The sequence below is a fragment of the Nyctereutes procyonoides genome, unplaced genomic scaffold, assembly GCF_905146905.1.
Source record: "Nyctereutes procyonoides isolate TBG_1078 unplaced genomic scaffold, NYPRO_anot_genome, whole genome shotgun sequence".
Taxonomy (NCBI): domain Eukaryota; kingdom Metazoa; phylum Chordata; class Mammalia; order Carnivora; family Canidae; genus Nyctereutes; species Nyctereutes procyonoides.
The window spans coordinates 81,333,858-81,357,244 of NW_026575140.1; the positions used below are offsets into that span (position 1 = coordinate 81,333,858).

The 23,387-nt window shown below is 46.3% G+C and overlaps 2 protein-coding genes across 6 annotated transcripts in view; one reads left to right on the plus strand and one right to left on the minus strand.

Annotated features, from left to right (window-relative positions):
- Nucleotides 1-7,714: 7,714 nt before the first annotated feature.
- RPUSD4 (RNA pseudouridine synthase D4) lies at nt 7,715-21,306 on the minus strand. 4 transcript variants are annotated; one of them, XR_008662000.1, is made up of 8 exons: nt 21,115-21,306; nt 20,575-20,740; nt 17,597-17,798; nt 13,044-13,137; nt 12,823-12,967; nt 11,165-11,262; nt 10,129-10,607; nt 7,715-7,954 (listed from the first exon to the last, which is right to left on the minus strand). XR_008662000.1 is itself a non-coding variant. In XM_055307022.1 (7 exons), the coding sequence occupies exons 1-7, from the start codon at nt 21,304-21,306 to the stop codon at nt 10,368-10,370; spliced, it is 1,137 nt and encodes a 378-aa protein (XP_055162997.1). In that variant the 3' UTR covers nt 8,008-10,367. The 4 variants fall into 4 exon arrangements, 2 of the variants coding, with proteins under 2 accessions (XP_055162998.1, XP_055162997.1); XR_008662001.1 differs by having other exon boundaries at nt 7,715-7,957; XM_055307022.1 differs by lacking the exon at nt 7,715-7,954 and having other exon boundaries at nt 8,008-10,607.
- Nucleotides 21,307-21,442: 136 nt separating this feature from the next.
- The window catches only part of FAM118B (family with sequence similarity 118 member B), a 46,372-nt gene continuing 44,427 nt past the window's right edge, over nt 21,443-23,387 (plus strand). For both annotated transcript variants that reach the window (XM_055306500.1, XM_055306501.1), the window contains exon 1: nt 21,443-21,506. The gene's annotated coding sequence lies outside the window, so the exon portion shown is untranslated. The remainder of the gene's footprint in view (nt 21,507-23,387) is intronic.

Below are 23,387 nucleotides of genomic sequence, written 5' to 3' on the forward strand. Positions count from 1 at the left end.
AGGCACCTGGGTGGCTCAGTGGTTGAGTGTCTGCCTTTGGCTGAGGTCATGATCCCGGGTTCCTGGGATCAAGTCCCACATCAGGCTCCCCGCAGGGAGCCTGCTTCTCCCTCTGCCTATGTCTCTGCCTCTCTCTGTGTGTGTCTCATTAATAAATACATAAAAATCTAAAAACAAAAAACAAGTAGGTTTCTGGAACTCCTAAAAGAAGAAAAGAAAGAAGGATAAGCCTTCGGTCCAATCATCGGCCCTCTCCCTTGCTTTCTTTCCCTCTTTGGCTTTTCTTCCCTAGGCCAGAGAAGTCAGGGGATAGGGGAAGTCTGGTGTATAACTCCAGAAACACACACACACACACACACACACACACACACACACACACACACAGGGAAACTTCTGGAAAATTCTGTAACTTTAGACAGGAAAAAGGCCAGACTCCAGGGCTGGGCCAGGATGGGCTGGCAGCCTTTCAGGCCTGCCTGGAGGAGGCCCTGGCTTGTGTGTCTGTGTGTGTGCGTGTGTGTGTGTGTGCATGCACGCGTGTGTGTGTGTGTGCATGCATGCGTGCATGTGACTCGGAGTTGCTCAAAGAGCTCAAGGGGGGCCGGTGGCTCTCTCCTCCTGCCTGTCCTCCTCCTTCCTCCCTGTTCCTCTCCTCTCCCTTCCCCCTAGGGGGGGCGGGAACCCTCAGGAGTCCCTGAGCTACCTGCAGTGCAAGCCCACCACACTGTGACCCCAGAGGCCCCGCCAGCGCTGGGACTCCCAGGACTCAGGCAAATGCCCTTCTCGGAATTTGTTGCCTGGGGTCATCGCCACAGGCTCCGTAGAATCAACCACAGCCCAAGCGGGTGGGTTGAGCCCCCATCCTAGGTGTCCCCGCGGTGCCTCTTGTCCCCCCAGAGAGGGCATGCGAGCAGGCCCAGGGCACAGCGTGGAAGGCAGGCCACGGGGCCACATGCAGGCCGCAGGTGCAGGACAAGGGGTGTGGAGCAGCCCAGGGGCCCGGGCACAGACCTGGTGGCCCCAGAGACAAGGGACAGATGAAAGGGGCAACAAGACAAGCTGGTGTCTTCCAGTCTTCCCGCAGAAGCCTGAGATGGGAGAGGAGATTGTCTCCAGCAGGCCAACCCCCGCCCTCACCTCCTGCTCCCTGCCTGACCTCAGGGCTCACATCAAAGCGGGAGCCTCTTCCCCTCGCCCTCCTCCCTGAAGGGGTCCAGGCTGCCCTGCTGGGGCCCTGGGCACTGCTGATGGACAGGCCCTAATCTTAGCTCCCAGAATGCTGAAGGAAGGCTTGGGGCACACACCCCCACCGTCAGAGCTGGCCTTTGCTGGCTTTCTGTGCGGGGAGGCTGCCCCCCAACCCAGTGGCCCGCCGCCCACTCCCCACCCCCCTGCAGTTCTCCCTGGGCAGGCTGGGCTGGGCAAAGGGGGTGCCCCGTCGGCTCTGATGCTACAGCTCACAGGCCCACAGGTGCCAGCAGAAGGCACAGGGCAGAGCCAGGGGCTTGGGGACCCCGAATCAGGGTCAGAGAGGCAGTGGAGGAAGAAGGGGTGAGGCCCCTTCTGGAGGAGCTTATCACCCAGGAGGAACAGAGGAGGGAGGAGCTCGCATGATATATGAGCCTTAAAGCACATTATGGTAGCACAAGTTGCCAAACTCATTACCTCCCTTTTCCCTCCTCCCTTATTTATTAAATGATATTTCATCAACCTGTTTTTATTAGTCAGAATCATACTTAACTATCAGTCGATGCTTGTGATCAAAGAGATTGAGACTGTTTACTGCTTTGAGCCAGAATAAAATCAGCCAAGGCCCCAGAACTCTTGACGTGTCAGCGAGGCTATGTGACCACAACGTGGGTGAATGCGTGTTACCATTAGGCATTTTGGTGGCTGAGGACAGCTTGATGATACGTTGTTCTACATTTCTGTAACCATCCTGTAGTGCTCTTACAACTGGGTGTTTATGAATCTATTTCAAATTCACCAGGGGAGCCTAAACCCATGGTCTCCCTCTACTATCTCTCTCTACCGGAGAACAGAAAACTCCAGATTTTCTACTTTAAAAAAAAGCAGGGGACCGAGATTTACAAGATTGGGGTAACCAAAGCCAGTGTTCTCAGAAGGTTAAAGACAGCAAAAGTCTTCTAGAGGATGCTTGATTCTTGATTAAAACCTGTTCCTACTTTCAGAGTTAGCGCCGCTCGTGAGGAAGAAAGTCTGGGAGACTGTTCCCATCTGGTGGCCAAGTCAGAAACTGCAGTTATTGCTTTGCTCACATTAATACTGTAATAAAACTAAATTGTAACCTGTGAAATTATCAATATTCGACCCAGCACAACTTTCAAAAATGGAAATTGACCTCAACAGTTCCATGGGGGGAAAGAATAATCTTTCCAATAAACGGTGCTGGGGCAATGGGCTGCTGCCCCCATGCAAAATTGGACACCCTCCTTATATCATATATAAAAATTAACTTAAAATGGATCACAGACCTAAATGCAAGAGTTAAACTAGAAAAATATTAGAAGAAAACTGAATTTAAATTTTAAAAAGAAAGAAAAAAGTAAAAAAAATTAAAAAAGAAAGAAAACTATTAGAAGAAAATATAGGAGGAAGTTTCCATGACTTTGGACTAGACAATGTTTTCTTATATATAAAACCGAAATTACACCCAACAAAAGGAAAAATGAATTGGACTACATTTAAAAAAACTTCTGTGCTGCAGACGATGTATTCAAGAAAGTGAAAAGACAACAGAAGGCAAGTAGATACTTACAGTAATATATCTGATCAGAGATTGATATCCAGAATATACAAAGAACTCTTACAACTTAATAAAAAAGGACAACCTGATTTTTGAATGGGCAACATGTTGGAATAGATATTTCTTCAAACAAAATATATAAATGGCTGATAAACACAGGAGAAAATGCTCAGTACCATTAGCCATCATCAAAACGCAAATCAAAACCACAACGATAAAGCCAACATATGAAAACAACCTAAGTGTCTAAGGGTAGATGAATAGATACAGAAAATGTAGTGCATATAGGCAGTGGGATATTACCCAGCCATTAAAAAAAGAGAGAGAGAATCTTGCCATTTGCAACAACATGGTTGGATGTTCGGGGTATTATGCTAAGAAAACGAGTCAGACAGAAAAAGGCAAACACTGTATGATGTCACTTATTTGTGGACTCCAAAACAAAGCAAAATAGCTCATAGATACAGAGAACAGACTGGTGGTTGCCAGAGGCCAGGGTTGGGGGTGGGCGAAATAGGTGAAGGGGGCCAAAAGATACCAAACTTTCAGTGATAAAATAAGTAAGGCCTAGGGGTGTCATGTACAGCATGGTGACTGTAGTGAATGAAACCATGTTGCATATTTAAAAGTTGCTAAGAGGGATCCCTGGGTGGCGCAGTGGTTTGGCGCCTGCCTTTGGCCCAGGGCGTGATCCTGGAGACCCGGGATCGAATCCCATGTCCGGCTCCCGGTGCATGGAGCCTGCTTCTCCCTCTGCCTGTGTCTCTGCTTCTCCCTCTGTCTGTGTCTCTGCCTCTCTCTCTCTCTCTCTGTGTGACTACCATAAATAAATAAAAATTAAAAAATAAATAAATAAAAGTTGCTAAGAGAGGAGATTTTATTTAATTTTTTAAAAGATTTTATTTATTTGAGAGACAGAGAATACAAGCAGGCAGAGAGAGAGGAAGTAGCAGGCTCCACACTGAGCAAGGAGCCCCACACGGGGCTCGATCCCAGGACCCCGGGATCATGACCTGAGCTGAAGGCAGAGGCTCAACCCGTGACCCACCCAGATGTCCCAAACCATGGAATATTATTCATCAATAAAAAGAAATGATGTACTGATGTATGTTATAACATGGATGAGCCTTGAAAACATTGGTGAGTGGAAAGACACAAAAGATTACAAATCACCTGATTTTACTTATAGGAAGTATCCAAAATAGGCAAAGCTATAGAGACAGAAAATAAATTAGCAGTTGGTATGGCTGGGAATGAGTGGAAATGAGGAGTGACTGCTAAATGGGTATAAGGTTTCTTTTTGTAGAATGAATATTCTATTGGGACTTAATCAAGATAAGAAGCTTCTGCACAGCAAAAGAAACAGTCAGCCAAACTAAAAGACAACCTACAGAATGGGAGAAGATATTTGCAAATGACTTATCAGATAAAAGGCTAGTATCCAAGCTCTATAAAGAGCTCTATTAAACTCAACACCCAAGAAACAAAAAATCCAGTCATGAAACGGGCAGAAGACATGAAAAGATATTTCTCCAAAGAAGACATAGACATGGCCAACAAGCACGTGAGAAAATGCTCCACAACACTTGCCATCAGGGAAATACAAATCAAGACCACAATGAGATACCACCTCACACCAGTGAGAATGGGGAACATTAACAAGACAGGAAATAACAAACAAATGTTGGAGAGGATGTGGAGAAAGGGGAACCCTCTTGCATTGTTGGTGGGAATGTGAACTGGTGCAGCCTCTCTGGGAAACTGTGTGGAGGTTCCTCAAAGAGTTAAAAATAGAACTAAAAAAAAAAATTAAAAAATAAAAATAAAAATAGAACTACCCTATGACCCCGCAATTGCACTACTGGGTATTTACCCAAAGATACTGATGTAGTGAAATAGCAGGACACCTGCACCCCAGTGTTCATAGCAGCAATGTCCACAACAGCCAAACTCTGGAAGAAGCCACAATGTCCTTCAACAGATGAATGGGTAAAGAAGACGTGGTCTATAGATACAATGGAATATTACTCAGCCATTAGAAGCCATTTGCTTCGACGTGGGTGGAACTGGAGGGTATTATGCTGAGTGAAGTAAGTCAATTGGAGAAGGACAATCATCATATGGTCTCACTCATATGTGGAATATAAGAAATAGTGAAAGGGATTATAAAGAAAAGGAAGTGAACTGAATGGGAAAAATTAGGGAGACAAACCATGAGAGAATCCTAACTCTGGGAAACAAAGGGTTGCGGGAGGGGAGGTAGGTGGGGGGATGGGGTGACTGGGTGACAGACACTGAGGGGGGCACTTGATGGGATGAGCATTGCGTGTCATACTATATGTTGGCAAATTGAACTTCAATAAAAACAAATGAAAAAAAAGAAAATATTCTAAAATTAGGTTAGATGGTTGTCCAATTCTGTAACTATAAAACCATTGAATTATACACTTTAAATGGATGAAGTGTATAGTATGTGAACTTTTATCTCAAAAGAGATGTTTTTCAAATGGCAAATTTAATCTGTCTACTAATATATTACATTAATTGGGCTCTTACAATACGTCAGGAATTTAATACAAATTCATTTAATCCTTAAAATAACTAATTCAAGTACTATTATTATACCCATTTTGCAGGTGAGTGAACTGAGGCTCAGGTTAAGTTAAATAAATTACTCACTCACTGTCATAGCAAATGAATAGCAGAGTCAGAATTTGAACCCAAAGCCCATCTGGCTCTAGAGCCTGAGAACTACACCCCCAACCACTCCTACAGCTGCCTCTGGTTGGTGGTACTTCTGGAGGGTTTAGAGGTGTCGGGCTTGGGGGCTAGAGACACTAATTTGAAGGACTTGGTGCCTGCCCACAAGAAGGTCACAGATGGAAAGAGGCAGATACAATTAGAAGAAACGATTAAGATGCTCTGTAGTAAGTGCTCAATGATGAAGACAGGCAGAGGCTCAATTGGTGCTTTGGGAACACCAGGGTAATGACCATCCTCTACTCCTCCCTCTGTGGATGAGTGAAAGTATAAAGCGCTTACATGGGATTGGGAGGGCCACCCCAAAACCTGTTCCTTCCCTCTCTTGCCCACTCACCTCATCTAATTGGTCAAAGAGACTCCCTGGGTCATCCTAGATTCAACCTCTACCCCATATTTGATAAGTTCTACCCACTGGACTTTTTAAAAATTTTCATTTATTTATTCAAGAGAGACACACAGAGGCAGGCAGAGACACAGGCAGAGGGAGAAGCAGGTTCCCTACAGGGAGGCCCGATGCGGAACTCGATCCCAGGACCCTAGGATCATGCTCTGAGCAGACGCTCAACCACTGAGCCACGCAGGCATCCCCTAACCACTGGACTTCTGAGCTGCATTTTAAACCTGTCCCAGCTCATCTGGACTATTGCATGGGCCCCTCACCAGTCTCCCTTCTCTATGTCTGTCTCTGCACAAAACATTCTGCACATGCCCATTGAGGAGTCCCAGACAGTGAGCTGGGTACAGGCAAATAACGCCCTAGGGGTGAGAGTGGGAATTAGTCTGGGGGGCCCAGAGGGTTGTTAAAGAGGTGGTATGAATAACATGGGGCTTCTGACTTGTGCATATGGACATGCCGATGGGGGCTAGAAGGCATGGCTTACAGGTGCTTTTAGGATGTGGCTGGGTGCGAGTCACTGACTGCGTCTACACAGCGAGCGCAAAAGCCCATGGAAGAAGAGCTTCCCCTTACTGCGTGCTCACTCCTGATTAAGATCGGCCCTCACCGCTGTGGACTGTAGCAGATAGGACTGTGCTGAGTGGGATGCGAGGGAGGAAGTGAACAGAAATATCTCAAGGTCGCTTGCCTGAAGGACCCTGAGGCCCCAGCGGATGGGGGCATCTGTATAGACAGCCACCAAGGCTGTCACTCATTGGTGGGCAGGAAGGCAGGAAGGTGAAGGGATGGGAAGGGAGCTGGGGGTGGAGAGAGGAAACTGAATGTTGCAAGGAATTTGTTGGCCTTTGTCTCTGGTCTCTGGGAGGAAGCTTTGTTATTCATGATGGGTCCCCCATCATGGGGGACCATGGTGGTTGGTAGTAACAAGTGACTCCGTGACCTCCCTGGTAGTTTCAGGAAGGGAGCTGGCCTTGCCAAACTATCAACCATGTGATTGGAGGGTGAGGCTTTGAGACCGAGAGGGGAACTAGATTGAGTTCAATCATCTGGCCAGCGATTGATCATGCCGAAGGGATGAGCCCCAACAAAAACTCCACATGGAAGCTTAAGTGACCTTCCTGGTTGGTAATGCACGTCCATGTGTGAAGAGTGTGCTGTGTCCTGACTTCTCAGGTAGGGGACAGTAGCTTTAAGTTTGGGGCCTTTCCAGACCTCACCCTTTCTTCTTGGCTGGTCCTGAATCACATGCTTTCATTGCTATTAATAAAACAGCCAGTGTAGCACTTTCCTGAGCTCTGGGGGTCAATCCAGTGAATTACTGAGCCTGAGGAGGAGACCGGGCAACCCTGAATTCGTAGCTACTCGGCAATGGGGTTCAGGAAATGCTACCCCAAAATATGGCACCTTGGCACACTGAATATTTTAAGTTGAAGAAGTTTGAGAAAATGTCAGAAACAGGAAGGTCACTTTGATCCCTTCATCCCCATTCTTCTTCCCTGGAACAGGTCATACCCTCCACTGAGAGGAGCTCTCTCTACACCAAAGGAAAGGAGAATCCCCTTTGTCCAAAGACAATGAGACGCCAAGAAGAATCCCAACAAACAGGCTTTGCTAAGTTTCCCTCAGGGTACAGTTACCTCACACTCCTTAACCTACCATACATATTCTGTGACTGTCCACTCCTCAATCACACCCGGCAGAAAAATATACAAGGCTGGGGCACCTGGGTGGCTTGGTCAGTTAAGCATCCAACTTTTTTTTTTCTTTTTTAAGATTTTATTTATTTATTCATGAGAGACACAGAGAGAGAGGCAGAGACACAGGCAGAGGGAGAAGCAGGCTCCCTGAGGGGAGCCCAATGTGGGACTTGATCCCAGGATCCAGGATCATGACCTGAGCCGAAGGCAGAGTCTCAACCACTGAGCCACCCAGGGGCCCCAGCATCCAACTCTTGATCTCAGCTCAGATCTTTGATCTCAGGGTCAGGAGTCCAAGCCCCGTGTTGAACTCCCTGCTGGGTGTGCAGCCTGCTGGAAAAAAAAAAAAAAAAAAAAAAGAGTACACATCTTCATTTCCTTACGAAGACCTCTCCCGTGCCACATAAAACTTACATCACACACATTTATATGTTTATCTCCTATTATTTTATCAGTTTAATTTTTAGACCCAGTCGGGGACTGGGGTTTGAAAGAGGGCTGCTACCTCTATGTCGACCTCAACTGGTATTTCTTGATTTTTTCCAGCTTATCTCTGAACTCAGACAAAGGACCCCTGCGGGCAAAGCATCCCCTGATGGGAACCAAGAATACTCCCACGCCCAAGCAGTGACAAATGTCCTGACACCAGCAAGACCCCACGTGACTGACCCCAAATGATCCACCTGACCCTTCACTGCCCACCTGCACGTACCCACTGACCTCTGTCCCATATTTTCCTTATATAAACCTGAAAGTATTTTCGGCACTTCAGAGAGACAGGCTTTGTGACGTCAGCCCCGTCTTCCCGGGTGAATTCCTGTCTTGTCTCCCCACCGCTCTCTGCCTTTGGGCTGAACCTGGTCTGAACCTGGAGCCAGGTGGTCTTGTATCCCTTGAACGCCAGTACAGATTGAGGAAAACATTCCTCCCTTAGACTGGTCAGAAGGGTGGGGGGTCGTCTGGAATGCCTGAGCTTGCAGCTGGTGTCTGGAGAGGAGTCTTGTGAAGCACTGTGCCCTAAGCTGTGTGTGTGACCTGTCCCCGGGCCATTAATGTTGGAATTACACTGCACCAAGCAGCACTTTCCATCCCACTGGGATAGAGTGCGCATCCCCGTGGCATGCTCTGCAAGAACGGATATAAGGTTTGTCTTTGTATATCCTACAAGGCACTCTAGCTAAAAGCAGCCCGGAAGCCGGAGAGCCTAGGGGGGCGGACTGAGGAAACTTCAGGGTGTGTTTTGCAGTGTCCCTGTCCTAGTTAAGAACCAGCCTGCCCTGCTCTGAGGGACCTGGGGAAGGTCTCAACACTCCCTCTGTGTTTGGTCTCTGGGGGGAACTATCCTATCCTAGTTGAAGGGAGGGAGTGAAGCTGATTCTCAGGAAGAGGTAGTGAGGTTAAAGAGGAAAACATGTCCTCAGAGGGGTTCTAGAGGGAAACAGGGCAGACTTGGTAACCTCCTGAGTTTGGGGACAGCTATTTTTTACACATTTTAGTGAGCAATGTACTTGGAGCTTTCATGTAAGTACAGCTACTAGCTGATCCACCTACAACGTGGGTTTGAACTGTGCAGGTCACTTATACATGGATTTATACATGGATTTTCTTCAATAAATATAGTAGAGTAAATGTGTTCTCTCTTCCTTACGATTCTTTTTAAAAGATTTTATTTGAGAGAGAAAGATACCCAGAGAGAGCACAAGTGGGGTGAAGGGGTACAAGGAGAGGGAGAAGCAGACTCCCTGCTGAGCAGAGAGCCCGATGCAGGACTTGAATCCAGGACCCCAGATCACGACCTGTGCCAAACAACTGAGCCACCCAGGGGCCCCCTTATGATTTTAATAACATTTTCTTTTCTCTAGCTGACTTTACTGTGAGAATACAGCACATAATATATATATAACATACAAAATACATGCTAATCAACTGCTCATGTCATTGGCAAGGCTTTCGGTTGACAGTAGGCTCTTGGTAGTTAAGTTCTGGGAGAGTCAAAAGTTATACAAGGACTTGTGACTATGCAGGGGGGTCGGTGCGCCCAACCCCCTCAATGCTGTTCAGGGCTCAACTCTATCTGGGTTTCCTGACTGAAAAAAGAGAAAAGCTGCTTCCGCAGAGCCACACCCAGCTAGAGCTAACAACTGCCCTCTGTGGACACTGTGCTCCCCACCAGGGCCTCACACCGGCCTGCCATTTACACATCTCCTTTGCTTGCTTATCGAACACCTCTTGGCAGGCGTCCGTGCTGCAGCTGGAGAGAATCCTGCTTCTAGATAGGGGTCCACAAAATCCAAGACTGAACAGGAGCAGAGAGGTTGGCTAATAGGTCCTGAGTGTCCATAAGGACAGTGACGTACTGCTTCTGAATCTCTCTAGCAGTTAGATAACCATCGTGCCTCTCCAACCATAGGAACCTTCCTGAAAGATCAAGAGCTTTATTGTTGGATATAAATGGTTCTGAGCACAGACTCTGTGCTGTAGCTTCTCCTTTTCCAATCACTGACCCCATCTGCCTGGTCCTCGGCTCCCTTCCATCTGGGCGAGGAGACTCTGAGGCAGGGATACTTCCCGCAGGCTCTTCCAGAGTGTGGCCAAAGTCTCAGCAAATGGAATTTAGTGTCCAGAAGCAGCTAGGTTTCTTCCACTTGCCACACCTGGGTCTTCTGGAGTCTGTGCCAAGTCAGAAGTGAGCAAAGTTCATTAAACAAAGGGAAGGATTCACGGCCAAACTGCCCAGAGGTCTTCATTGTGCTCTCAGATGTCCAGCTTCATCGTCCCCATTTTGATCCTGACTTGGCATCTGTAAGTCCAGGCGTCTCAGGGAGAGTACAAAGAAGCGAGGAAGCTTGCAAACCAAGCTGAGTTCCTCCTTCCTGGACCCCAGGGCTGGCAGGATCAGCTGGCGGGCGTGCAGGTGAAGGGGGAGGTGGCGGGCCTTCGTCTGTTGCAGCCCTAGCTTCTTGAGGGTACCAAGAGACAGCTTCTGTACAAAGACAAGACAAGCCAACAGTTCAGCCTGGAGCAGCACACAGGGTCAGAGGTCTTCCACTTAAAGGAATCAGCGCTAACTCCCCTGGAAGAACAGAGGTGGACAGCCTGCTGCAGGGACAGTTCCAGGAAGAGTTCAGAACCCAGGGAAGACAAAAACCACCACACCAAGGAAGCTCTTATCAGCCAGTTCTCTGGCCGTCCTAGAGGATGGGCTGTAACATCATGAGATAAAAAAGTTCCCACCATGGATCTTCGGCAATAGCAGCTGCTTGAAGCCTGCAGAAAGTCCCCCCTACCAACCCACCCACAGCCTCCTATCAAAATCTGAGGCTAAGGACTGACACGTAAGAGTTCTGCTAATAGATCCTGCAGCTCCATGAGAATAGTAGCTGTTTCTCTCTAATCTAGGTAACTAGTAGAGATAACTAGTAGAGTACCAGGTCTAAAGACAATCAGTACAGCCTTGTGGTGACTCGCTTCAGGGTTCCACAAGGGGAAAACATAAGTCACCCCCCTTATCTGTTGCACATTGGGTCAAAACAATATCACCTGGGGGGCCAGCTTATTCCAGTCTGAGTATTTGTGATCACCAAGGATTGGGCAATTCAATCCAAAAGACAGATGAACTCGAAGCTGATGTTTTATTCCTTTACAAAAAAAGAGAGAAAACTTCAGTAGCTACAGAAACCATACTGTGGGTCACATCTCATGGTCACATCTCATGGTCACATCACATGGTTTCTCACCATATTAAATTGAAGCATATTAAAACTGGCAAAGCCCCACCCTGCCATAAAGTATAAAGAATAACAGAACAGGATCCCTGGGTGGCGCAGCGGTTTGGCACCTGCCTTTGGCCCAGGGCACGATCCTGGAGACCCAGGATCGAATCCCACGTCGGGCTCCCGGTGCATGGAGCCTGCTTCTCCCTCTGCCTGTGTCTCTGCCTCTCTCTCTCTATCATAAATAAATAAAAATTAAAAAAAAAAAAAAAGAATAACAGAACAAACTGTAAGCTATGAGGAAATAAACATTCTACATGCTGTTGAGCCTGTAAGTTCTCCTCCCCCTCACAGTCCCCTTTGCACCACAGATAACCAGTATCATCAACTTGGTATCTCTCTCTGCTTTGTTTTTGTTTTTTTTTTTTAGAGAGAGAGCAACCACGTGTGCAAGAGAGCAGGGGTGGGGGGGAGGGCAGAGGGAGAAGGAGAGAGAGAATCCCACGCAGGCTCCACGCCCAGTGCAGAGCCTGGGGAGGCTCAATCTCACAACCCTGAGATCGTGACCTGAGTCAAAATCAAGAGTTGGATGCTTAACCAACTGGGTCATCCAGGTGCCCCTTGTTTTATTTTGTTCCTTGAATAACACTATTAAATTATGCTAAATAGTAGCGCTTTGCACATTTTTTCATTGTAGGAAAACATTCGTGACATAAAATTTCTCATCTTAACCATTTTTAACTGTGCAGTTCTGTGGCATTAGGTACCTTTACATTGTGTGCAACCAATGCCGCCACCCATCTCCAGAACTTTTTCATCCTCCCAAACTGAAACCCTGACCTAATTAAACAATCACTCCCCATTCCTTCCCCCTTCTACTTTGTCTTTGAATCTGAGTACTCTAGGTATTTCATAAATGGAATCATGAGATATTCGTCCTTCTGTGTTGGCTTCTTTCACCTGGCATAAAGTCCATCCATGTTGTGGAAGGTGTCAGAATTTCCTTCCTTTTCAAGACTGAATAATAAGTGTAGGCCACATTTTGTTTATCCATTCATCTGGTGATGGACGTTTGGGTTGGCTTCACCTTTTGGCTACTGTGAGTGACGCTGCCATGAACACTGGTGTACACGTATCTTTCTGATCCCTGCTTTCAATTCTCTTGGGTAGATACTCTTGAGGATTGCTAAATTATATGGTAATGCTATGTTTAATTTTTTGAGGAATCGCTTTGCAAATTTTTAAATAAATGTAAGCAGATTATTTAGATCTTTCTGCTACTCCCTATTTTTCAACAGTCATCCCTCTTGGAGTTCCCAGCCTCAGACTGGCACCAGAAGTACACTCTGCAACATGTCAGCTGCAATCCTAGCCCTCTCACAACACCAGCTGCTCAGAAGAAGGGCAGAACCCAGTACAAGGCCCTGGATGAAGCTCAGTGGCCCTGGGAGTCCGCCGTCCCACAGCAGAAAGGTGGCCCCTCACCGGTAATAGGCTGGAGCTCCACGAGGGCGGAGGACAGAGTGCTGCTCAGCACATGGTACTGAGTCACGGCAATATGTGCGTTCCAGTTGCTGCGTACTCTCACCATCTTCCCATTGTCCATGCGGTAGTCTGGAGACAGCGTCATCTGAAGCCAAAGAAATCAAGATATGGTTGAAAAGGAAGCGCAGAAAACCCAAGCCTCTGGGTGATGGCTCACTCACCTTGTAGTGCTGCTGCTGACCCTGCACCGCTTTCTCGGTGATCGGGATATCCACGACTCCTGCTGAGGGCACCGGGACGCGCACAGTGATGGCCCTGGGGACGACACACAGACCCTTGTCTAAGCCACAGGTGAGGGGGGATCACCTCAGATTCGGCTACTTAGAGGCTTTAACACTGGACCTTCTGCACTACTGTGCGCAGTTCTTAAGACTGGAACATCCCAAGTGATCTCCTGTCACAGTGCATAGCCTGAGAGCTGGGTGCTCATCTTATAAGCTTATCTTTTTTACTACTAAGGTAACGTATGCTAATTATAGAATATTTGGGGGAAAAAAACAGAAAAACTAAAATAATTATATTAATAATATGGTCTTTCATTTCAGCCTTTAAAAAATGAATATGTATAGTTTTTTTTTAATTTTTAAAAAAGATTTATTTATTTGGGAGGAGAGGGGCAAAGGAAGAGAGAGAAAACCCCAAGAAGATTCTGAGCTGAGTGTGGGGCTTGATCTCACAACCCTGAGATCACGACCTGAGCTGAAACCAAGAGTCAGGTGCTTTACCCAACTGCACCACCCAGGCAATCCCAAAATGAGTATGTATAGTCTAAAATGAAGTTAGGGTAATATGGTTTTATATCCTGTTTTTTTTTAATTAAAGATTTTATTTATTTATTCATGAGAGACAGAGAGAGAGAGAGTCAGAGACACAGGCAGAGGGAGAAGCAGGCTCCATGCAGGGAGCCCGATGCGGGACTCGATCCCGGGACCCCAGGACTGAAGGTAGACGCTCAACCACTGAGCCACCCAGGGATCCCCATGTATCCTGTTTCTTTTTATTTTTTATATCCTGTTTTTTAAAAGATGGTCAATTTCTGACTGCACATGAAACAAATGAACAAGGAAACGAATGAACAGGATGAAAAATTCACAGGACCACTCCTGCCCAATTTGCCAGGTAGACAAACAGAGGGAAACTCTGCTCAAAGTCACAGAAACGACCACCATAACTCAATAACCATTCCAAATCACTTTTGTTGGAAGTCACCTTTTGTCATGTCAGAGATGGGTAGAGAAGACCCTTTAGTCTGTCCTTAACGCTTATGCCTCTTCTAGGTCAATCACAAAGGAGTCCTCCTGAGTACCTGGTGGACTATCAGAGAATCACTGACCAAGGCATCAAAAGCCCACTCGTACATTTCCCACCCTAGACACCTCACTTCAGGTTGGTAGCAGTTTGGGCTACTATTTGATATATTTTCTCATACTTAAATTGAGTTTTAACTGCTAGCTCATTCTTCTGAATTGACATTACACTACTGCCCCAAAACATTTACCCACTACATTCTCCACACATATAAGGAGACATTGACTTAAGTGGGTACTAGTTCTATATAGATAAAGAGGACAAACATCCCCACTCTCAAGGAATTCAAAGTCTAGTAAGAATCAAACTGGGCAGGTGGCTCAGCGGTTTAGTGCCGCCTTCAGCCCAGGGCCTGATCCTGGAGACCCGAGATTGAGTCCCACGTCGGGCTCCCTGCATGGAGCCTGCTTCTCCTTCTGCCTGTGCCTCTGTCTCTCTCTGTGTGTCTCTCATGATTAAATAAATAAAATATTAAAAAAAAAGATTCAAACAAATAACTATAACAAGTCATTATCATAGTAAGTCAGTAAATGCTAATCAGTTGCCAACTATGGTCTACTTCTGACTTCTACCTCCTGCACCTGGTATTTAAGGCCATCATTAACTAGGCTACAATATACCTTTCCAGCATTATCTGTCACCATTCCCCACTCCAAACTAGACCGCATGACTTATTCTTTTGTGTACGCCATTCTCACAATCTGTAACAGTTCTCCAGCTCATCTATCAAATCCTATTCATTCATCAAGACACAATTAATGGATTTCAATTCCTCCAAGAAGCATGATGAGAATGGTTATCAATTCTAAACTTTCATAAACAATTCTCACAAATAATATAATGCTTTTTAAAAAGATTTATTTTAGAGAGAGCATGCATGTGGGGAGAGGGGCAGAGGGAGAGAGAGAGAAACAGAAACCCGAAGCAGACACCCTGCTGAGCACGGAGCCCAATAAGGGGCTTGATCCCAGGACCCTGAGCCCAAATCAAGAGTCAGACACTCGGAACGCCTGGGTGGCTCAGCGGTTGAGCATCTGCCTTTGGATCAGGGAGTGATCCCGGAGTTCCGGGATCGAGCCCCATATCAGGCTCCTTGCACGGAGCCTGCTTCTCCCTCTGCCTCTCTGTGTCTCTCATGAATAAATAAATAAAATCTTAAAAAAAAAAATGAATCAGATAACTGACTGAGCCACCCAGGCTCCCCACCACTTCTGACAGCCTTACATTTGGGTTACTTGCATACATAACATAGTCTCAATTTTCTGTCTTTCAGCTTTTACTAGAAGCTATGCACTGTGTTAAACACTTTACATGCATTGTCTCATTTAACTCTCTCCTAAACTACATTATTCTCATTTTTCATATGAAGACAAAGCTTAGAGAAGTTTAATTAATAACTTGCCTTAGGACCCATGCTGTAAATGGCACGGCTAACAGTTCTACAAGATTTTTTTTTAAGATTTTAATTAATTAATTAATTTATTTATTTATTTATTTATTTATTTATGGTAGACGGGGGGGGGGAACTCCAGGATCGCGCCCTGGGCCAAAGGCAGGCGCTAAACCGCTGAGCCACCCAGGGATCCTTAGTTCTACAAGATCTTATTGAACTCTTAGATATTATGCTAAATCTCTTCCACTATCTATAATCTCTTATTACGGTGCTCCTTACACATTTGATTCCACAGCAGAGTCATTTGTGGAGCTTTTAAAAAATAGAGATGCCCACACCCATCAGACTTAAGAATCAGGACCTCTGTAGGTGGGTCTCAGCATAGAGATTGTTTTGAAGGCTCCCAAGATCACAAAGTAGCTACAAAATCTATAATACAAAAAGTACTGACATCCAAAAGATAAAAAAGAATACTTACAAATCAAATAGAAAATAAAAAATAACTGGGCAAAAGAAATAAAGTTTGTTCACAAAAAGGGAAACTCAAAAAACACGAGCCAAATAAGCACGCAAACAAATAACATCACTAGTACACAGGGAAATAGAAAACAGTTTTTTTTACTCATCATAGTGGCAAACCTTCGAAAAAAACCCATGGGGTCAACTACTCTATTGGGAGGAAAACTTGGCCTACCTAATAGTAATTACTTCAAATATTAAATGTGTGAGGGGAGCCTGGGTGGGTCAGTCGGTTAAGTGTTCAGCTCAGGTCATGATGTTGGGGTCCTGAGATTGAGTCCCACATCAGGCTCCCCACAGGGAGCCTGCTTATCCCTCTGCCTGTGTCTCTGCCTCTCTCTGTGCCTCTCATGAATAAATAAATAAAATCTTAAAAAAAAAAAAAAGGGGAAACCATCACCACCACCAACAAAAAAACAAGTATTAAAAGTGTGTACTCTTTAACCTAGCAATTCCATCTTTAGGAATCTGTCTTAAAAGATATGATCACATATTCTTTGCAATAGACTGAAAAATGGGAAGTTAAATAAATAACCAACAATAAGAAAATTATGAGATAGCCATACAGCAGAATACTATAGAGCTCTAAATGTACATACAAGGGGCTCTTCAAGATATATTGTCCAAGTAAAAAGCAGCAAGATGGAAAGCAGTGCAAAATATCTTGCCATATAATAATTTACCTACACATGCCTATATGAATCTTAAAGTTTACATAAGAAAGTAGAATAGTGATTACCTCGAGTAAGGTTTCACTTTTGTTCATCTATCTTTCTTCTATTTAAAAAAAAAAATGGAGATACACCTATATGAACTAATATGGAAAAATCTCCAAGACACAGTTAATGGGGGGGAAGAAGTACAATGTAATACACATACACACACACACACTCTATACATGAGACCTGTACATAAATACATTGGGTAAGGACCAGAGGAATAAAACCCAAACCATCCCAATGGAAGGGACTAGAATGACAGAGCGGGTAGATTCTCCAAGTTTTTGGCTTTATTTTTGTTGTTTGACTATTTTACCACAGGAATGAAATGTGTACTATTTGTATAATTAATTTCATTAATTTTCATGTACAATCATAATTAGGAACCACTATTTTATCAGATTCCAATGTTCTTTTTTTTTTTTTTTTTTTTTTTAAGATTTTATGTATTTATTTGAGAGTGAGAGCAAGAGAGCACAAGCAGGGCATGGGGCAGAAGAGGGAGAAGCAGACTCACCACTGAGCAGGGAGCACGATGTGGGGCTCGATCCCAGGACTCCAGGATCATGACTAGAGCCAAAGGCTGACACTTAACTGAGTCACCTAGGTACTCCAATATTTTAAGCACTCAGTCTGTTTCCTATACTTTTCATAGGCCCACATGTCTTATCATGGTACCTTCTCTTTAATAGGAGGTCCTTCCATATGAATGGACAAATAGATAAAAGGATGCCTTCATTTACATCAACTGTACTACTAGCGATAGGCTTCATACCAGTACTTCTTTGCCACCTGACGGGTTCTAAACAACTCTTGGACTTGATGTGCCACTTCCTTCTCCCTGGCCAACACCATTACACCTGTAGTCTCCTTGTCCAGCCGGTGGCACAGATGCAAGGGCTCTGCCTTGTGGCCATGAAGCATCTTTGCCAGGATAGGCAATACATCACTGATGCAGAGCTGGACCCCAGGGCCACCTAAAAAGGGAAGAGCCAGAGGTTTTAGTGGCTAGTAAAAGATCCCACCAAAGAATTCTACCTGGAAAAAAAAAGTCAATTATTTTCAAGAGCCTTATTTCTGAAATGTGGTCCAGGAACTGGCAACATCAGTATGCCCAGGGAGCTTGCTGGAAAAGAATTTCAGGCCCCCAATCCATACTACTAAATCAAACTCTGTATTTTAACAAGATACTCAAGGGACTCACATGCCGATTAAAGTTTGAGAAGCACAGTCCCAGCATGTGGCTTTTTCCTCAGGCATACACCTACTTATTTATCTACTTGAATACTCATAATAAAACCAGCAATCAAAATAAGGAGATCTGATATTTTACTATATAAACGAAGGCTTGAAAATTTATCAAGGGGGCACCTGCGTGGCTCAGTGGTTGAGCCTTCGGCTCAGGCCTTGCTCTTGGGGTTCTGGGATCGAGTCCCGCATGAGGCTCCCTGCATAGAGCCTGCTTCTCCCTCTGTCTCTTCTCTGCCTCTCTCTGTCTTTCATGAATAAATAAATTCATAAAAAAAAAGGAAAGAAAATTTACCAAGTAAACGTGAATGATAAATACAAAACTGTGAGGTTCTCCTGAGGCATTACAGAAGAGCTAAGAAGATGGACTTTAGGTGAGATGTTCCAGTTCTATTCTATGCCTACTAGCTATTGACCCTGTATAGATTATTTAATCTTTCCAACTTGTTTTTCATCTATAAATTGTACATATCTAGATAATTGTCTCATGGGGAATGGAAAGAGAAGGATTAAGAGAGAAAAAGAAAACACACAGAACACTTGGCAATGTCTGACTTAACTCGTCTTTATGCTTTTCTCCATACCTCCCCAAAAAGCATTCTTTTAGCTCAGTTATGTCTTTTCCCCCAGCAAATCTCTCTCCCAAATACATTTTTTTTTTTTTAAATTTATGATAGTCACAGAGAGAGAGAGGCAGAGAGGCAGAGACACAGGCAGAGGGAGAAGCAGGCTCCATGCACCGGGAGCCCGACGTGGGACTCGATCCCGGGTCTCCAGGATCGCGCCCTGGGCCAAAGGCAGGCGCCAAACCTTTGCGCCACCCAGGGATCCCCCCAAATACATTTTTTTCTGTCAATCTTTCCTTCTCATTTAGCTGTTTTAGACAACTACATTCAACATTTATTCAGAAACACTTCAGCGTCCATTAAGCTCTGGGTATTGTGGGTGTCCTATGTGCACACTCACACATATCCTTTCTTAGTATCGTATCACGAATACATAATTTGTTACATATTTTTTTGGCCCTTAGATTTTACAACATGAATATCTTCTGTATTTTGCAATTTCTATGAACTCTTTAAAAGAAGTTATCTTCTATACAAGTTTAAATGTTTCTGTGTGCATGGATCCTGCATATGTTTTCAGTACTGGACACCTCTCTACAGGGCAGTTTAATTATTGCTTTAACTGAAATTCCACTTTTATAAGAGTTTTCATGTTGGTCTCTGTAATTGGAGTTTCTGCATGCTTAGGTGGTCCTTATCTGATCCTTTGATCCCTGCTCATGTACAGGATAAGATATGATTTCTCTCAAATTATTCCGTCTCCACTCATGGCTTGAGGTGGCTGACCAATTTATACTGCAGTTTTGGGCTTGTGGGTTGAGATTTTCTGATCTTTGTTCAATGAAGACAGACTATTTTCGTTGGTCTGGACTTAATTGATGAAATTAGAGTCTGGATCATGTGAAGAAAATTGTGCAATAAATCACCATGTTAAAAAAAGACACTTGATGAAGCAAATTCGGAGCCATTACATGAAAATACTATTATTTATAGAAGTTAATTAACTATCAGAGCACATTAGCCACAGAAGATTGATAGGCTGAAAACATAACAGTGTATTGATGCAATTTAGTGAAAGTGGGAAAATTGCAAATAAAGGCTAAAATATAGGGATCCCTGGGTGGTGCAGCGGTTTAGCACCTGCCTTTGGCCCAGGGCGCGATCCTGGAGACCTGGGATCGAATTCCACATCAGGCTCCCGATGCATGGAGCCTGCTTCTCCCTCTGCCTATGTCTCTGCCTCTCTCTCTCTCTCTCACTGTGTGCGTATCATAAATTAAAAAAAAAAAAAAAAGGCTAAAATATAGTGGTGTCATTGCTGGAAGGGGAAATAACAGGAAGCTTAATATATTAAATACCATATATTTTTTTCTTACAATCATTTCTTCTTTCCCAGCCTTTTTTTTTTTTTTTAAGATTTTATTTATTTATTCATGAGAGAGACAGAGAGGCGGAGACACAGGCAGAGGGAGAAGCAGGCTCCCTGCGGGGGAGCCTGATGAGGGACTCGATCCCAGGACCCTGAGATCATGACCTGAGCCAAAGGCAAATGCTCAACCATTAAGCCAACCAGAAGCCCCATTCTTTCCCAGTCTTGATGGAAAATAATATGAAGACAAGAACCACACATTTAGTATTTCTCTGTAAAAATCTCTGTAGAGGTCTGGACGCAGGGCACTCCATAAATCACTGCTGACTGTCAAATGTTTGGGAATGCAGAGACCGTCTTTCCTATCTCTGCGTCTTCAGTAGTGCCTTATATACAGCTCCACAAAAGCTTAATTCTTTTTTTTTTTTTCAAAAGCTTAATTCTTTTGGGCGCAAGGCTTCGAGGAGCCCCACAAGTGATGTGTCAGAGTTGTCCCTAGTTGTACTGAAAACAGAAGCAGCTCCCCCACCCCACGCCCGCACCAAACTCCTTTTCCCGCGTGGTCCTTACCATGCACAGGGAGACCGTAGGGTTTATTGATGACCACGAGATCCTCGTCTTGGTGCAGAACGCCGCGGCTCAGCGCCTTGGCAAGCACGTTGGGGTGGACTCGCTGCAGCTGCTGTGTGAACCGCACCAGTTCGTGCACTCTCCGCTGAAGAGGGCTAGTGGGCGCCTAGGGAGAGAGAAGGAGCCACAGGGAAAGGCTGCTGAGAACCTTCGAGAAGTCCGGGTGACAACTGGGGTGGGGGTTGGGGATGACTGCCTCTGCACGGGCCCGGCGCCTTCCCCGAATGCTTCGGGAGCAGCGGTGCCCGTCTCACCTGCCTCCACGCAGAGGGCAGGGCCGTGGCAGAAGCCGAAGACCCCACCCGCGGAAAGACGCAGCGCCGTCCTCATCCCTTCCGGTCCCCTCTTCCCCCCGTTCTCCCGCAGGTCTTCCACGTCCACCTAACACCTGCCGGAGGACCCTCCTACCCGCCCCCCACCCCCAGGCTGGGAACCAGTGAACGCAATGCCTCTTGGGAGTTGTGGTCCTTTCGGACTCACCAGCTGCTTCTTCGTCTTCTGTTCCTGTTTCTGGGCTCGAAGCTTCTCCGCTAATCGCTGGGCACTCAGGGTCCCAGGCGCAGCAGCGGCCGAACAAAATGGCTTTGAGACGAGAGTAAAGAGACCGCCGACACGCCGCCGCCCGCGGCATCGCAGCCAGAGGCCCGGCGCATTACACATGGGCGCCGCCATCTTCTCCAAAAGGGGCGGGGCGAGTCGAGACCACGTGCCTCAGAAGGGGGGCTGAAGGGAGAATGGAGTGGGCGGGGCCTGAGGATCACGTGGGGCGGGCGGGGGCGGGGCCGGGGCCAGTCACGTGGGGCGGTGCGCGCTGAGTGCGGCTGCGCCGGCCGGTAGCTGCAGCTGGAGCGGTGGCGTTTGGAGGAGCCTCGGTGAGTGTGTTGGGAAGCCGGGCTGGGGCTGGGAAATGCCGGTTCTCCCAACGCTTTAACGTTTTCGCGTCTCCTGGGATTCCGTTCTCGGAGAGCATTGCACTGGGAGCCGTTTGTCCCTCTGGGAGAAGATCGCGCTCAAAACCACGTCCCCGCCCCCGCGCCCCGTGGAAGCGATGCCCCATAAACGCTCGTCCCGGAGCCTTCCCGGGCGCCTGCCTCGTCCCTCTTGGCAATCCCATCCCTGGTGCCCGGCCAGGCCCCCGGGGGACGCGTCGTGTCGCCTCTCATTTCCTCGCCGTTCGACCTTCGGAGATGCCCGGATCTCTGTAGGCTCTCCACCCCTCACCTCCTCTTTGTTTCAGGTTGCAACCTGTGCTCTCCCGGGGGTGATGGGGAACCCTTCCGTTGAGCCAGCCCCCCCCCCCCCCAGCCCGTATCCCGACCTGCGGCGTACCTTGAGTTTCTTCTGTTCTGCCTCAAGAATGCATTATCTGGAGTCTCCTCTCTCCCTACGTTCTCCTTGCTCCTTCCAAAGAAAACACTGACAATACGGAGCGCGGACCTCCTCTCCCCTCCCCTCCCCTCCCCTCCGTCCTTCATTTTCCCCCTCCCTACTTTGCAACCACCCCAAACCCCCCCCCCTCCCTCTCTTACGAGGTGCAGTGTTGGAACTCGCACGCCCCAGTGCTAGCAGTTGCCCTGTGATTTCACCGAGGGGTGCCTGGAAGGATGAACCTCTGTTTGGGGTGATAATGTGAAAAACACCTTGGGACCTACCTGCCATTTGTTAAGGAACCTAACGGCGAGCTCGGAGGGGGTGTTCAGAAAACTAATGGACCTGTATCGACACTAGAGGACACAATTTTTTTTTTTTTTTAACACCGCGGAGGATGGAGGCTCCTTGAGTTCCAGCAGGTGGTGGGACTAGGTTTGCGTGTCACCCCTCCGAAAGGGATTGGCAGAAGGGAACCATGTTGGGCAGCAAATAAAGTTGAACAGGTGAAGTGGAGCTGACCGGTAGGAGACTTCCTAAGTTGGAGAAGGGTTTGAGCTAGATGTTGGAAGTCATGGGGAGTGTCTGAAGCTTCTTGAGCAGCAGAGAGGCTCCTTGAATTCTAGAAATGAATCTGGCAGTTACTGAACGCAGGGCAGATTGAAGAGGGCTTTGAGAGCCGGTGGATGAGCGGGGATGCTGCAGTCTAGGGGATCGGGAAGGAGGTGATGCTTCATCCAGTGGTCTTATCCCCTCCAACACTGTACCGTTCTTGGAGTCTGAATTGATTTTTTTTTTAAGATTTTATTTATTTATTCATGAGAGATACAGAGAGAAGCAGGCTCCATGCAGGGAGCCCCACGTGGGACTCCATCCTGGGACTCCAGGATCACGCCCTGGGCCAAAGGCAGGCGCCAAAGGCTGAGCCACCCGGGCGTCCCTGAGTCTGAGTTGATTTTGAGCACAGGTCAGGTTGTATCGTTGAAGCTGCTGTTGAAGTCTCAGTCCTCATTCCCTTGAGGATTCGCTCCTGGTTTCTTTGTATTCCCCACCCACCTCAGGCACAGAGTAAACTCACAAATACTCATTCCTTAGATGGCCGCAGTGCATCACAGAGATATGTTAGATGGATCTGAACATTTGAATTGTCTTCTTTCTGTCAGTTTTTGACCTGAAGAATGGAGGAAAAGTGTTTGTAATCCGCAGGGAGGAAGGCTTGTGTATGTTTCTGTAATAAGACAGGTGATCAGGATATAAATTTCGAAGAATCCTGAGGGAGGTTGGGAAACTATGTATCTTTTTTTTTTTTTCTGCAAATTCACAGATAAAATACAGATCTATAATACTTGAGAATTGTTACCTTTTAATGATATGCTACAGACCCA

Excerpts from the sequence above, each read along its gene's own strand:
- RPUSD4 (XM_055307022.1), bottom strand. The coding sequence starts at position 21,306 with ATGGCGGCGCCCATGTGTAATGCGCCGGGCCTCTGGCTGCGATGCCGC. Across the intron at positions 17,799-20,574 it reads CTACGGTCTCCCTGTGCATG|GTGGCCCTGGGGTCCAGCTC; the intron begins GTAAGGACCACG and ends TTCCCTTTTTAG. Across the intron at positions 10,608-11,164 it reads GGAATAAGCTGGCCCCCCAG|AAGCTGTCTCTTGGTACCCT; the intron begins GTGATATTGTTT and ends GTCTTTGTACAG.